General features: G+C 41.9%; 1 protein-coding gene across 5 annotated transcripts in view; it reads right to left on the minus strand.

The window, feature by feature from the left end:
• PPP1R13B (protein phosphatase 1 regulatory subunit 13B) overlaps positions 1 to 16,225 on the minus strand; it is a 98,313-nt gene that overhangs the window by 44,005 nt on the left and 38,083 nt on the right. For 3 of the 5 annotated variants that reach the window (XM_027066711.2, XM_027066710.2, XM_027066712.2), the window contains exons 2-3: positions 12,172 to 12,319; positions 2,196 to 2,315 (exon numbers count right to left, since the gene is read on the minus strand). In XM_027066711.2, the coding sequence (XP_026922512.1) occupies positions 2,196 to 2,315; positions 12,172 to 12,319 (268 nt within the window). Of the gene's footprint in view, positions 1 to 2,195; positions 2,316 to 12,171; positions 12,320 to 13,423; positions 14,022 to 14,213; positions 14,238 to 16,225 lie in introns of those variants that run through there. The other 2 variants (XM_053224999.1, XM_053224998.1) reach the window with 2 other exon arrangements.

Raw genomic sequence — 16,225 nt, forward strand, 5'->3', positions numbered from 1 at the left:
GTCACCTTTCTCGCGCCTGAACAGTTCTCTTTAAGTATCCCTGACGCTTCTGAACTCCGTGAGGTGAGAATAAGGCCTTACCCCCATCCCTCCACCCAGGACATTAACGGGGATGTACACATACTGTGTTAGTACGAGTAAATCACAAAACCTTTAAGTTAAGTGTAGCTAGGCCCAAGAGGGATTAAGTATTTGGAGAGCTCAGCTAGGGAGCGGATACAAATTCTCCGCACGAGAATAGCACTTCAGCGGTCAGCTAGTCTAGCCCTCCTTCTTGGGAGGCTTTTGGGCAGAGAGGCAGGGCCCTCGGCTAAGGCAAAAGCGGACGAGGAGCTGGATCTGGTCTCCTGACTCCAGATGGCCAGCAGCAGATAGAAGCAAGCCCAGAAGTGAAGGTGCATTGTAAAAACAGCACTGAACTCCACTTACAGCCATGGAAACATGATTTTAAAGTAGCTGGTAGCTCATTCTAGGAGCAGAATGTCTTTTCTGATAAAATACAAATAAAAGGGAATCATGTGCAATAAGGGAATATTCTTTTTACAAAAGGATGTCCCTTTATTGTTTATTCTTTAAAAAAAATTTTTTTTAACGTTTATTTATTATTGAGAGACAGAGAGACACAGAGCATGAGCAGGGGAGGGGTAGACAGAGGGAGAGACACAGAATCCGAAGCAGGCTCCAGGCTCTGAGCTGTCAGCACAGAGCCCGACGCGGGGCTCGAACTCACAGACCGTGAGATCGTGACCCGAGCCGAAGTTGGACATTAACCGACTGAGCCACCTAGGTGCCCCTCGTTTATTCTTTTTAAATACCGGAAGTAATCCACAATCACTGTTGAATAACAAGTTAAGGATCTCTTCAAGGCAGTATACATACTTTTACAAGAGATTCTCTTACTTTGTTTAAATTCGAATTCAAAAATAGGAAGCATATTCCCATGGTTCAAAGTTCAAAAGGAACGAACAGGTATACAATTAGACATCTGCCCTCCCTCCCTCACCCTGCAGCCATCCCCCACGGCTGGCACTGTTACCAGTTTCTGACCATGCTTCCAGAGCCACTTTACACAGGGACGAGCCGATGCAGATGGACAGAATTACGCTCTGTCCCTGGTGCACGGCAGTGGCACAACGCGCATGTGGTGGGGCACTGTGCTCACTCACCTGTTCGGGAGACGGTCTACACCACCAGCTCAGGGCACAGAGCTACTCCTGACTTGTGGCCGTAGAGTGGCGCCCTGCGCGGCTGCACCGCCACTGTGCGCGTGTGTAGGCACAGCTTTAGGATAAGTTCTCAGAAGTGAGGCTGCTGGGTGAGAGGTCTGGTGCCTTCCTAAGTCTCACAGATATCGCTAAACTGCCCTCCACAGAAGCTGCTGACCGACACTCCCACGGCAACATGGCAGTGTCTGTTTCTCAAGCTCCTGGCCAACGCTGTCATTAAATGTTCTAGTCCTCGCCGATGTAACAGGTGAGATACACTATCCCCCTGTCTTCTCTGCATTTCTTTTATGAGGAGTAAGGCTGAACATCTTTTCGCATACCCTAGGGCCACGTGGATTCACTTTTCTGTAACCTGTCTTTGTAGACTTCCCCTTTTCTTAAACGGGTTTTCCTTATCAATTTTTAGAAACTTTTATACATAAAGATAGCCCTTTACAATATGAGCTATAAATGCTGTTTCCCAGCTTATAATTTGCCTTTTGACTTTGCCCAGGGTGGTTATTGCCACTCAAGCCGTGTTGGGGGCGGGTTCTTCTGTTTTCAGTAATTCAGTTCTTTTATGGCCTAGTGTTAGGCTTAGAAAAGTCTTGTTCCCTCGAAAAATTTTAAGTAAAACCCGTATCTCTCAGAATTCTTCTAATCCTTTCCTGGTTTCGTTTATTCTTAAACTCTGGATATTCGATGCATCCGGTATTTATCAACGGTTTCTTTCAACAGCAGGAGCCCTCACATGTCTGAACACATCACCTGACTGACTTAGGGTCCTGAGACGGAAGCAAGGGCGGAAGCAAGGGCGGAGTAACTGTCAACTGCAATAACAGAGGGCAAAGAAATGGGAGATCCCACCTCCCCCTCTCCCCACTTGTGAGCAAAGGGAAAACAAAACGTGAACGATTTAACATCTATTCCTATTTTACTTAAATTAACTGTTACGGCAGGAATTAACAAACGGGGAAAGCACTCGGCTACCTTGCTCACTGCTCTCGGTTGGGGAATCCTCATGTCGAAGGAAAAATTTCACTTCTTCCCTGCGTGGCCCCCACTTCTGAAGATGTTCGTACATCATGTGATCAAAGGGTATGGGACGCTCTAGAAAAAAACCACATCTTACTTATTCCAGAAATAAAAGGACTCCAACCAAAAGCAAAAAATAAATAAAAATAGATTTAAATAAATATACACATATACATTAGAATTCAAGGATATTATAAGCACTAAATTTTAATTGTAATGAAGTAAAAGCAGGAGTGTGAGTGGGAAATAATCTAGGTAACACATAAGCACGAGAAGTGTACATAAAAGCGATTCTGCAACATTAAATAGGGAACACTGAAAACTGCCCTCTATAATACTTATTTACTGTATCAGGAAGCAGTGTGCCTCTCAGTCTTCAAAGAAGCACATTAACAAGCTGGCCCAGCATGGCCATTCACTAAAATGCTGCGTGTGGCCATCAGATGCACACGGGGTGCATGGCGCACGTCTTGGCCAGTCAGGTACCGCTACTGGGAATGCTGGCCAGCACTTGCAGAGGCCAAAACTACCAAGTTGATAATAAAAAATACATTCTACTGAATTAAATGTACTAATGCACTTCAAATATTAAAGAAAAAAGCTCAAAATAAAATCCTAGTAGAATATTGACACCAGTGACTAGAGAAGAGCATGGACATATTTGTTAAACTTACGAGGTACCATTTCTTATGTTTATAATCCTAGTTTCCTTAGAACTGCATCATGTGTAGAAACAGAAAACAAAACAAACACGAAACAAACACAAAAAACCTCGGTTGTTTCCCTTCTTCTTAGATATCTGAAGAACTGCTTATGTTCCGGATACTGATCCTGGGTTGATTACATATATTGAGAAAATAGGCTTGTCTTTTAATTTTGTTGGTGCCTTTTGTTATACAGAAGTTTAAAAATAATGTAAGCACTTATCAATCTTTTCTGATTTTGAGGTTTTTGAACAAATTCTCTTAACTCCAAGGTCGAAAGAATATTCTATATTTTTTTCCTACAAATTATAAAGTATTGTTTTTCATTGTCCTTATGGAACTGGTGTTGCTTTTCCTACTTTCGTCATCAATGGTCCCCACATCATTTACTTACTAGTGTCTCCTTTCCTCATAGAGACACCTCTGAGCCGTCTCCGGGCTCCTCGGGCCCCGATCTCTTCTAGCGGGCGGGCTGTCACTCTACCTCCATGCCGTGGCTGCAGTCTCCACTGCTGTGGTTTTACAGTTGGTGCTGCCATCGGCTAGGACGAGTCCCCTCACGTGGCTCATCTTTGAAACGGTCTTGGCATTGCCCAGCCCTTTGGGCTCACAACTATTTGAAAGGAGCTGCTTGTCAAGTTCTTTTTTTTAAAGGTAGGCTTTTGACTGTAATCATACTAATTTATTTACAAGTAAAATTTGGGGAGATCTGAAATCTTTGTAAACCGGGTCTTCTAGTCCATGAACATGGTTCTGTCTCTCCATTTTTTTCAAGCATGTTGTGTTTTTCAAGGATTTTTTTTTTTAATCACCATAGAGATCTTATAAATCTCTGTTCCTTTGTACCTTACAGATTTTTTGTTTACACAGCATTTAAAAATAACTTTCATTTTATCTATTTTTTTAATGTTTATTTTTGAGGGAAAGAGAGAGAGGCGGGGGGGGGGGGGGGGGGACAGAGGATCTGAATCAGGCTCCAGAGAGCCCGACACAGGGTTCAAACTCACGAACCGCGAGATCATGACCTGAACCGGAGTCAGACGCTTAATCAACTGATCCTCCCAAGCACCCCCAAAATAACTTTCATTTCAGAATGATCCTAGACCTCTAGAAAAGTAGCCAAGACAGTACAGAGTTCTGATACCCCTTCATCCAGTTTCCCCTAACGTTAGCATCTTAACTGAGTATCTCTGTCAAAGCTAAGAAATTTACACTCGTACGTTACTGTTAGTTAAATTCCAAGCTTCATCTGCACTCCACTGGTTTTTCCCCTAATGTCCTCTTTCTGTCCCAGGAACTGAACCAGAAAACTACAATTGCATTTACTTGTCTTAAACCCTAGGTCTCTGCTGGTCTGTAATAGTTTGGTCCTTCCCTGTTTTTTTCATGACCTTGACAGTTTTGAGGAGTTCCAGCCAGGTATTTTGTAGAATGTCCCTAATTCTAGCTTGTCTAGTGTTTTCCCCCTGGTTCTAATGAGGGGATGGGTTTTGGGGAGAACTCCACAGAGGTGAGGTACCTTCTCATCTCATCATACCAGGGTGTGCGTGCCATCACCATGACAGATCGTGTGATGCTGGTCTTGACCACTTAGCTGAGGTGGTATCTGCCGGGTCCCCCGCTCCAAAACTCCCAACTACTACCTCATTCTCCAACAGGTCGCTGGCAAGTGGTGGGTGTGTAGTGCATGGGGAGGACCGTCGGCTGATGACATTAGCCTCTTTGTCCAGAAACATCTCCCCCAACATTTCCTCACATGCTGAGGACTGATCCACAGGACCTATTATAACATCTACCTCTGTAATAGGAAATTGGAGGGAATTTTTCTTTCTAAAGGGTTGTATACCTCAGGAACTGTCCCCCCACCCCCACTTGTTGCTGTTACCAACATTAACAAATGTGGTTTATGAAGGTGAAAAATGAATTGTATTGTGACATTTTCTTTTCTTTTCTGGTAATTTCTTGCTTAATTATTAATTATGCCTTTCTGTTTTACATTTTATTCGTGTTTATGTTTTAAAAATATTCTTGGAAGCCCAAAGTAGCAATTTTTGAAGACAATGTATGAGATAAGAGAAATTCTAAACCTAGGCCTACATTCCAGAGAAATGAAAACATATGCCCCCACGAACACTTGCCCAGGAATGTTCACAGCAAGCATTATCACAGCCAAAAAGTGGAAGCAACCCAAATGTCCATCACCTGCTGAATGGAGAAATAAAATGTGATCTATCTTACAATGGATATTCTTAAGCCAAGAAAAGGAATTAAGTACTGAAACATGCTACAACGTGGATGAACCTTGAAAATATTATGCTAAGTAAAAGAAGCCAGACCAAAAAAGCCATGTATCAGATGACTGGGTTTACATGAAGTACCTAGAGGAGTCCAACACATAGAGCCAGATGATCACACAGTGGTTGCCAGTGGCTGGGGGGGAAGGAATGGAAAGGGACAGACTTTGGTGACGGCTACACAACACTGTGACTGTCCTAAATACCCCTTAATTGTACATGTTAAAATAGTGATTTTTATGTGCGAATTTTATCTCCACTTAAAGGGGAAAAAAGGAAATCCTGAAATGCTCCCAATGTTGCTTGTGCCTGAAGTCAGGAAGGACAGCAGCAAGACTGGGGGCTCACAGGCAGCGACCTGAGAGAGTGCCGAGGCGACACCGAGCAGTGTCGTCCACCTCGAGCACAAGCATATGGCTGGGGAGAGACCTTTCTCTAAATCTGCTCACCGGGAGAAAACAAGAACTCTGCAGGCTGCAGTCCAATCATACATTCACAGTGTGATTTATTGCTCTGCCCGAGGTTAAGTTCTACATTTCTTTCTTTCCTTTTTCTTTTTTTTAGTTTATTTATTTTTAATGTTTATTTATTTTTGAGAGAGACAGAGAAAGAGTGCGAATGAGGGAGGAGCAGAGAGAGACACACACAGAATCTGAAGCAGGTTCCAGGCTCTGAGCTGTCAGCACAGAGCCTGACATGGGGCTTGAACTCACCAACTGTGAGATCATGACCTGAGCTGAAGTCAGACGCTTAACCGACTAAACCACCCAAGTGCCCCTTTAGTTTATTTACTTTTGAGAGAGAGAGGGAACGTGAGCAGGGGAGGGACAAAGAGAGAGGGACAGAGAGAGAGGGAGACAGAGAATCCCAAGCAGGCTCCATCCACATTGTCAGCAGAGCCCAACGCAGGGCTCAAACCAATGAACCATGGAATCATGACCTGAGCCAAAATCAAGAGTCAGACGCTTAACTGAGTGAACCACCCAGGTGCCCCAGTTCTAGATCTCTATAAAGAAAGAAGTCCTGCCAGTCACAGCAATGTAGCAAATGGTGCGCTCCTAACGTGCCTTTTCTGTGCATGTAAGCAAGCTCTGTCTTGTTCTTTAAATGTCAGGGCAAGTACAGAAACGGTCTCATCTCAGTTGAAAATGAAATCTGTGTTTGCTCAGCTCAAGTTTAGCACACAACTGAGTATTTGCACAGAAAAACCAAGCACAGAGTGTACTTTAAAGAAGTAAATATCGGGGCGCCTGGGTGGCTCAGTTGGTTGAGCATCCGACTTCGGCTCAGGTCACGATCCTGTGGTTTGTAGGTTTGAGCCCTGCGTTGGGCTCACTGCTATCAGCTTGGAGCCTGCTTTGGAACCTCTGTCCCCCTCTCTCTCTGCCCTTCCCCCACTTGTGCTGTCTCAAAAATAAATGAAACATTAATTAAAAAAAAAAGTAAATATTATACATTTTTAGTTTTGAAAGTAACTTTTTATGTATATAGGCCCATATAAAAGATTTTTAAAAATCATGTGTACTGTAATTTCATAATGTTAAGGCCTATATGTAAGCCTAATCATGTTTTGCACAGAATTGTGCCTTAGGCCATATTTTATTCATATTGCTTTGGCTTATGGGGTTAAGTAGCTTCAGTTTTAGTCACTTTACTAATCAACATTATCCATAAGTTTTCATGTTTTTTACATTAATTAAAATAAATTTGCAACCTTTATTTATTTTTCTAGCTCAATAAATGTTTATTGAATGAAAGAAAGGCTTAATTATCAACAATTACCATAGAAAAATAAGTCACAGGAAAGTAATGTTGCCTTGACAACCTTTATTTAAATCTACCAAGTCTGAGCATAACTTTATAAAAGTTAAACCCAATTTTGTCTTAAACTTAACAAGTTTATCGTTTCCCTCTCTGAATTTAAAATTTCAGGGGCGCCTGGGTGGCTCAGTCAGTTAAGTGTCCAACTCAGGTCATGATCTTGTGGTTTATGAGTTGAAGTCCCGTGTTGGGCTCTGGGTTGATAGCTTAGAGCCTGGAGCCTGCTTCAGATTCTGTGTCTCCCTCTCTCTCTGCCCCTCCCCTGCTTGCCTCTCTCTCACTCAAAAATAAACATTAAAAAAAACTTTTTTTAATTTCAACGAAAAGATTAATTTCAAGAAAAGTAAGCTAAGTTTAACTATCTTTTTAAAAAAAATACTAAAGGCTAACTAAAACATCATTTTTGTTTGAAAGTGAAAACAGAACTACCCCACATATATAACATGTATCATATACCTCATCAGTATCCATAATGGAAATCTATGATAAGACTTTCAAGTGTTCTTGGATAAGGCAAAAATAAAATTAAGTAGGAAATTTAACAAAAGGAAATGCTGAAGGCTCTACCTATATTCCTGATTTGCAATAGAGTGGACCCTGTGTGGGAAAGGGAAACCCAAGTACAGTAGGTTAATATAATAAACTGGCCAAATTAACACAGTGTTACAGGCTGAGCTGTGTTCCCCCACGAATTCATATGTTGAACTCTCTGCAGAACCTCAGAATGCAACCTTTTGGAGACTGGATCTTTAAGGAGGTAATAAGTAAAAACGAGGCCACTGGGGTGGGCCTGAATCCAATATGGCTGGTGACCTCACAAGTAGGAGATTAGGACACAGACACGCACAAGAGGGAAGACCATGTGAGGACAGGGAGAGAAGGTGGCATCTGTAAGCCAAGGAGAGAGGCCTCAGGAAAGACTAAGCCTGCCGACATCCTGATCTCAGACCTCCAGCCTCCAGAATTGGGAGAGAATGAATGTCTGGTGTTCAAGCCAACGAGGCTGTGATACTGTGTTATGGCAGCCCTAGCAACCTAACACACAGATCCACCGAGAAACAGTCTCTTCTCAAAAGCATTAACAATTATACTGGAGTATTATACTTATGACATACTGATCACACTAATATACCATGAGTCGTAGATGCAATCATTTTTATGGAAGGATCCTCGGAAACCTGGAAATTACCGTAAGGGTTTCTCTAGGGTAAAAAAGACAGAGAATGGCTACCTTAAGTGCTTTCCCCCTTCCTCTGAATCTTACCCACTAGAAAATAGCTCTTCAGGACCCAGCTTTGCTGGTCTGTTTTACTCAACGACTTGTGTTTACTAAGGAGATATGACAGTGAACAGACAAGTTCCTGCCTTCAGGAATTTTAATCCAATGAGAAAACTATAGGAAAGCTACTGTATAATGTTCTGATAAATAACTATGACAGTACTGAAACACAGAGGAGGGATGCTTAAACACCCTCTGAGATTCAAGGAAGGGAGGAAAGGCAAGAAATGAATAGAAGTTAGCCAAGCAAAGGGGACAGGTGCTAGGGATTGTTCTAGACAATGAGAATAGCACATACAGAAGCCATGGCAAATACAGTACACTGTGACCCTCTACTGTGAGGTCAACCTCATTCCTGATGAGGTAAAACAAACTGTAATTACTTACCTATCCCCTCCTTCCTGTCACTGTTATCAGACTGATAACTGAGAACCTGCCCTCTTACTTCTGGTTTAGTAACAGTCCAACATTTATCAAAGTCAAGTTCCTCTCAATGTGCCCTGAAATCTCTGCTCTGAATTCTAAGGAGAACATTAAAAGCACAAGACTTTGGAAGAAAATATTCAAGTATCATATACCTGATAAGGGATCTGTGTCTAGAATATATAAAGAACTCTTACTGGGGATGTAATGTATAGTATGGTGACTTTAGTTAATATTGTATTGCATGTTTGAAAGTTGCTAAAAGAAAAGATCTTAAAAGTTCTCTTCACGGGGCACCTGAGTGGCTCAGTCAGTTAAGCATCCAACTCTTGGTTTCAGTTCAGGTCATAGTTTCACAGTTTGTGAGACTGAGCCCCACATCAGTTTCAGCACTGACAGCATGGAGCCTGCTTGGGATTCTCTCTCCCTCTGTCTCTGCCCCTCCCCCACTCATGCTCAGGCTCTCTCTCTCTCTCTCTCAAAATAAACATTTTTTTAAAAAAGTTCTTATCACAAGAAAAAAAAAGTTTTGTAACTGTGTGGTGACAGATGTTAACTAGGCTTACGGCAGTGATCATTTCACAATATATACAAATATCAAATCATTAGGTAAACATGAAACTAATGCTATATATCAATTATACTTCAATTAAGAAAATAAGCAAAAGTTCTAATTATTTCTCAAGTTGCCTGGGTAGCTCAGTCAGTTGAGTACCTAACTTTTTTTTTTTTAATGTTTATTTATTTTTGAAGGAGAGACAGAGTGGGGGAGGGGCAGAGAGAGAGAGAGAGAGAGAGAGAGAGAGACAGACAGACAGACACAGAATCTGAAGCAGGCTCCAAGCTCTGAGCTGTCAGCACAAAGCCTGATGCAGGGCTCAAACTCACAAGCCATGAGATCATGACCTGAGCCAAAGTCAGATGCTTAACCGACTGAGCCACCCAGGTGCCCCGAGCATCTAACTCTCGACACTCAGGTCACGATCTCATGGTTTGTGGGATTGAGCCTCGCACTGGGTTCCGGCTGACAGTGAGGAGCCTACTTGGGACTCTCTCTCTCTCCCTCTCTCTGCCCCTACCCTGCTTGCATGGTCTCTCTCAAAATTAAAAAAAAATTTTTTTTTTTAAATAAATAGACATTTCTCTAGGGGTATCTGGGTGACTCAGTCGGTTAAGCGTCTGACTCCTGGTTTTGGCTCAGGTCACTATCTCACGGTTTGTGAGACTGAGACCCGCATCAGGCTCCAGGATGACAGCATGGAGCCTGCTTGGGATCCTCTCTCTCCCTCTCTCTCTCTGCTCCTCCCACGCTCTCACTCTCTCTCAAAATAAATTAACTTTTAAATAGACATATGCAAATGGCCAATGAGCACATGAAAAGATGCTCAGCATCATTAGCCACTAGGGAAAAGCAAATCAAAACCACAAGATACCACTCACACCCACTAGGATGGGTGGAATTGTATACCTAATATCAAGCGTTGGCAAGAATGTGGAGTAACTGGAATAGACTGATGCTGAGAATGTAAAATGGTTGCTTTTGAAAACAGTCTGGCAATTCCTCAATGAGTTAAGCAATTACCACCCAGCAATTCTACTCTTAGGTATATACCTAAGGGAAGTGAAAACATATGTCCACACACACATTTGTACATAAATGTTTATAGCAGCATTACTCAGGATAGCTAAAAGGTGGAAACAACCCAAATGTCCATCAACTGATCAATGGGTAAATCAAATCCACCCAATGGAATATTATTCAGCAACAAAAAGGAATGAAGTGTTGATACCAAAACAACATGAACGAACCTTGAAAAACATCATGCTCCATGAAAGCCAGTCAAAAGGGAATACATGCTGTATGATTACATTTATATGAAATATTCAAAATAAGAACATCTACAGAGACAGAAAAGAGATTAGGGGCAACCTAAGAACGGAGGGGGTAGGAAGGGAATAGGAAATGACTGCTAATGGATACGAAGTTTCTTTTTTGCAGTGACGAAAATGTTCTTTGATTGTGGTGATGGCCGCACAACTCTGAGTGTCCTAAAATTACTGAATTTAGGTAATAGGTGACACTTTCAATAGGTGAATTGTATGGTATATGAAGTATATCATAACAGAGCTATTTAAAAAAAAAGTGTAAGACTTTAGTGACTATCCCTAAGTACCCTTTAAACACTTCCATTTGGATGCCATCCCATTATCACCTCAGACTCAACATGTTCTAACTGATCACTCTCTTACTTTCCAACACAGACCCATCCATACCCCAGTCACCTGTTTTTTCATACCACAAAAAGATTACCCTCCTCCACCAGTCCTGACGGCCTTTGTGCGAGCTAGTTCCATCTCTTCCCTGCTGCCTACTTTCTCTCAATACCAGTCCCTTAGCTATCATAGGAGCATGATACTTTCATAATCTTCTCTTGTTCCTCCTTCACACTGCTTCCCTTGCTGAATATACCATATCTACATTCAACCTCTCCTTTAGACTCCAAATTATTTTGCAGAATTTTCTGTATTCAGTATTATTTATGCTGATCTTCTCTGCCTAGCTGGATGACCAAGTCCTTAAATGTAAGAGCCAGCAGAGCAGACCCTTGAACAACACACATGTCAGGGACACTGCACCCCTGTGCGGTCGAAAATTCATGTTTAACTTTTAACTCCCCCAAAACTTAACTACTAATAGCCTACTGTTGGACAGAAGCCTTACTGATAACATAAATAATCGATTAACATATATTTGGTATGTTACATGTATCATATACTGTGATCTTACAATAATACCTAACTTCTTCTTAATTTTGGGCGGGGGGGGCGGTATTTCTAGGCTATGTGGTTCATCTGTGAGTTTTTCCAAACTTGCAAATCTCCAAAAACGTTTCCAATATATTCACTGAAGAAAATCCACACATAAGTGGATCTGCACAGTTCAAACCTGTGTTGTTCAAGGGTCAACTGCACTTGCTTTTTACAATTTAATAAATATTTATGGCGTGCCTAGTGTTTTAAGGGTTTTATATACAGGGAAACATAAAAATGTTTCCGCCTTGAAGTATCAGGGGAAAAGAAGATGAACAAGTCAACACATACCAAACAAAACACTGTAAAGTCTCAGCACACAGAGCTCTCACTGGGTTCGCAGTGAGATCTAGAAAAACCTCATCTAAGAACTATATCTACTTTCCCTGCTCATTTCAGATGGCACAGATAAGGGTCAAATCACATCACATATATTTTACAAAGAGCATTTGTAAAATCTGTCTCCCATGTAATATGGTATCATTTTAATTATTCAATTCCTCACTATCACAGATAACTAAGAACCAAAAACAGTATTTTGCATTTGATAAGCATTACATTTGACGTACTTAGTAATCTCTATAGAACCTAATACATACCATTTCCCCTCCACACTTCAGCTAAATGGCAACTGCCCTCTCCAGGTTCCTTGCAAAATTCTACAACATCTCGACATGTTGTTTCTGGTGTTATGGGAACTTCTGTTAAAATCTGCTCGTTGTTGCTCAAGAACACGGTTAATATCATCTGTAAGAGAAAAGATTTAAGCTACAATTTACAGTCATTATCATAAGGAGATCAATCTGTAAACTTAAAATGATCCCCTCTACCTCCCACTCCCCCACCTGTACCAAAATGCCCTACAGGATTAACTTTTGGAAACAGATAAGCTAATCTAAAATTCATGTAGAGTGGCAGTCGGAAGAGCACATAACTCTTGACCTCAGAGTTGTGAGTTCAAGCCCCATGTGAGGTGGAGAGATTACTTAATAAACTTAAAAAAATTAAAAGATAAATATAATCTGCGTAGAGAAATTAAAATGTAAAACAAGTCACGAGAATTCCCAAAGAGAGCAGTATTAGAAGGGACCCAACAGCACTACCAGATATTATGAAGCCTCAAAAGGATATAGCAGAAGCACATGAACCCATCAGGGCAACAAACTCTCAAGTCCAGACATGGTGTGAGTGAGGAAGGAAAAGACCGTGCAGTGAAGGAGGTTTGATCAATTAAAACTCCCAGCTGCAAGGGAAAACTGGCTTTATACTGCACATCATAGACCAGCATAAGTTCCTAATAGAGCAAATATTCAAATATAAATCATAAATTTATAAAAGCTTAAAATAAAACCAGGTAAATTCCTTCTTATAACCTTGGAGTACAGAAGTTCATTCTCGCTATAACTAAAAAAAAAAACCCAGACACTACAAAAAAAGATATATTCAAGTAATCAAATAAATGAATCTTTTACAAAGCGAAAATAAACAGGAAAAAATATCTGCAACGCGTATGACAAATAAAAGGCTAAACTTCTTAATATATAAAAGGCTTCTAAGACTGGTAACAAAAAGACCAAATATCCAATTTATTTTTAAAAATTGGCTGAGGAAGGGGCATCTGGCTGGCTCAGTTGGATACGTGCAACTCCTGATCTCAGGGTTGTGAGTTCAAGCCCCACATCGAGTGTAGAGATTACTTAAAAGTTTAAAAAACATTGGTTGAGGAAATACAACAATATACCACAATAAAATGCAAATGGCCCTTAAACATGAAAATTTATTATCACATATTTGAAAAAGAGTAAAATAAAAATTGTCCAGCTTTTTTTTAATCTTAAAAAAAAATCCTACCATTTTGATCTAAGCTATAAAGTGATCATAATGGAAGGAACTTCTTCGAAAACATTTCTCCCAAGGTACGACTGAAACTGAAGATTTTCTTCAGTCAGACATACTATGAAGGACTTCAGTTTGTTCTTTGATCAAAGTCAGAAGCAAAGTCTGCATTTGTCCCCACAACCCCCTCTCACTTAGAATCTCAGCTGCTGATTAAGTATTTTATTTTAGTTCACGGTTAAAGAAATTTTTTCTCAGAGGTGCCCTAAATTCCTAAATCCTGAGATTACATATCCTCACGTTGACGTTCTGGAACCAACACCGTGCCCCCCCACCCCCACCTCAGCCTGTCCTTCTGAGGGGAGGGGCCGTGCATTTTCTGAATGTAAATCAGAAGTCACTCCCTTGCTTAAAATATTCAGGAGCTCCACAAGGCTCAAGAGCAGCCCTTCCCCAAACATTTGTTTTCTAGTGACGAACAGCAAACAGGCGTCTTCACTGAGCACTTCAGAGTCGAATGTTCACGTGAACCTCTACTTCCTCCCCCAGAGACTCTTCTGGGGCTTGATCTCCCTGGAACTCCGTCTGAGAAAAGCCTAGACTTCAGGGTGAGCTACTACTGCCAGCCCGATTCCTGGCCTTCCGGTGCCCCCCCCCCCCCCGGTGCCCCCCCCTCCCCAGCCCCAGGCAAGTGCCGTCAGGCTGCTGCCCCAACCCCCCTTGCTTGACAACTCCAATTCACCCTGCAAAATCCAGTTCACGTGCTACCACCCTTGCAAAACCTCCCTCGGCTGCCTCTGCTCACCAGGGAGGCCACATGATCCGTCCTTTGTGACCTAGTTCCTCTTCACACACATCTTTATTACATCACAGCACGAACATGTCCTCCGGCCCACGAGGCTCCAGCAGGTCACTTCTGAGTCTGTCACCTGCTGCTGCCTGGCCAGGATCTGGGGCAGGGCAGGCCCACGGAAATCTGGTGGCCTCCACGAATGACACTAAGAAGACTCTGCCCCACCGTACAACTGGGGAAGTACTGCACATAATCTAAGATACGTCCAGTTTGTCCAGTAACAAGCATGGTTCCCCTCAGTTCTTCTTGGATATTACAAATACATTTCAATTCCATAAGAACTTAAGCAGTTATTTCTGCTCACTAACCCATATGAGGAAATTATAAAAATGGGGGCTTTGGAATACTGAAATAAATGGCCTGGAACCTACAGAATTTGGAATAAAATAGTAATTCCTGGATCCAGTGCAAACAAGTCCAGAACTGAAGGGCCTTAATGCTTTAACCATTTCTTTCTTTCTTTTTTTAAATGTTTTATTATTTGTCAGAGTGGGGGAGGGGCAGAGAGAGAGAGAGAGAGAGAGAGAGACAGACAGACAGACAGACAGAATCCAAAGCAGGCTCCAGGCTCTGAGCTGTCAGCACACAGCCCGACGCCACCCAGGGCTTGAACTCACAGACCTTGAGATCGTGACCTGAGCCGAAGTCAGCCGCTTAACCGACTGAGCCACCCAGGTGCCCCAATACTTTAACAGTTTCAACAGAACCAGAATATATTTTTATTCTTGTTCACACACATTTATTTTACACTGCTAATGGTACATTATGTAATTTCATAGCCAATGCTTTTCAAGATCTAGCAATATATTTACCTAAATCATGCTTTATAAATCAAAAAAATCAAACAAGTGAAAATATATTTCTTCTTCTTCTTCTTCTTCTTCTTCTTCTTCTTCTTCTTCTTCTTCTTCTTCTTCTTTTTACTACCTTCCCTTTAAGGGCTAACACTACAGTTCACTAATAAGTAGCAGAATGAACACTCTGTTTCCCTCAGTTCCTCAGAGTATTTTAAGTTCATTTATTTTGAGAGAGCATGAAGGGGAGAGGGACAGAGAAAATCCCAAGCAGGCTCTGCACTGTCAGCACCGGGCCCAACGCAGGGCTTGAACCCACGAACTGTGACATCATGACCTGAGCCAAGGTCGGACGCTTAACTGACTGAGCCACCCAGGGGCCCTTTACCAGGGTATTTTTATTCCTTATCCCTCCACCCCTGCCTGTGCAGCCCATGGTATGTTCTCAGTACCACGGGGCAGTGAATGTTTACATCATCTCTTGCTCCTGGAAGACAGAACCCTGGCCAGAGCGGGGACCAGTATGGCACCCCCACCACGGCACAGGGCAGCCCCGTCAGCATGCACTCACAAAAGCTCGGCTTGCGCTCATTTGCTCTGAAAAGCAGAGTCTCTGATGAACATGTTGTCAGGATGAACAATGGAATGACACTATTTTGGGACACTTTTTGAATTACCCAGAATTTTCAGCTCACGAGTAAGATCAACATGGTGGGGTGGGGGAGGAGAGGCAGAATGGCACACTTAGGAGTCTGAACGCTTAATTGTAAAAGCTAAGCCCTCCCAGATAACCTACCCCAAAGTCACTAAACACTACCTCAGTTTTTAAGCTCTGTTCTGTAATCTTTAGTAAACCCTATCTTTTCTAATCTTAGCAAACTTCATTTTCCCTAATCTCTAATTATCCAATCCAAGCTAATTTCATTATAATCATGACAGATTTAAAAGCTTTCAAGCTAAATGAAACTGGCATTGACCTGGATAGTGCAGGCTTCCCTAGAGCATCACCTAAGATTAATGCTGAGAAGGCTGCCGTTTGTTATTTTAGCAAGATCTCCTTCACTTAGGGAAACTGAACACCTCCAACACAAATATCGTAGCATATTGATCCTACAAGCACTGTTTTGTTTACATTTTCACATCTCTGAAAGCACAACATATCTTACAATT

Source organism: Acinonyx jubatus, chromosome B3 (genome assembly GCF_027475565.1).
Source record: "Acinonyx jubatus isolate Ajub_Pintada_27869175 chromosome B3, VMU_Ajub_asm_v1.0, whole genome shotgun sequence".
Lineage (NCBI taxonomy): Eukaryota > Metazoa > Chordata > Mammalia > Carnivora > Felidae > Acinonyx > Acinonyx jubatus.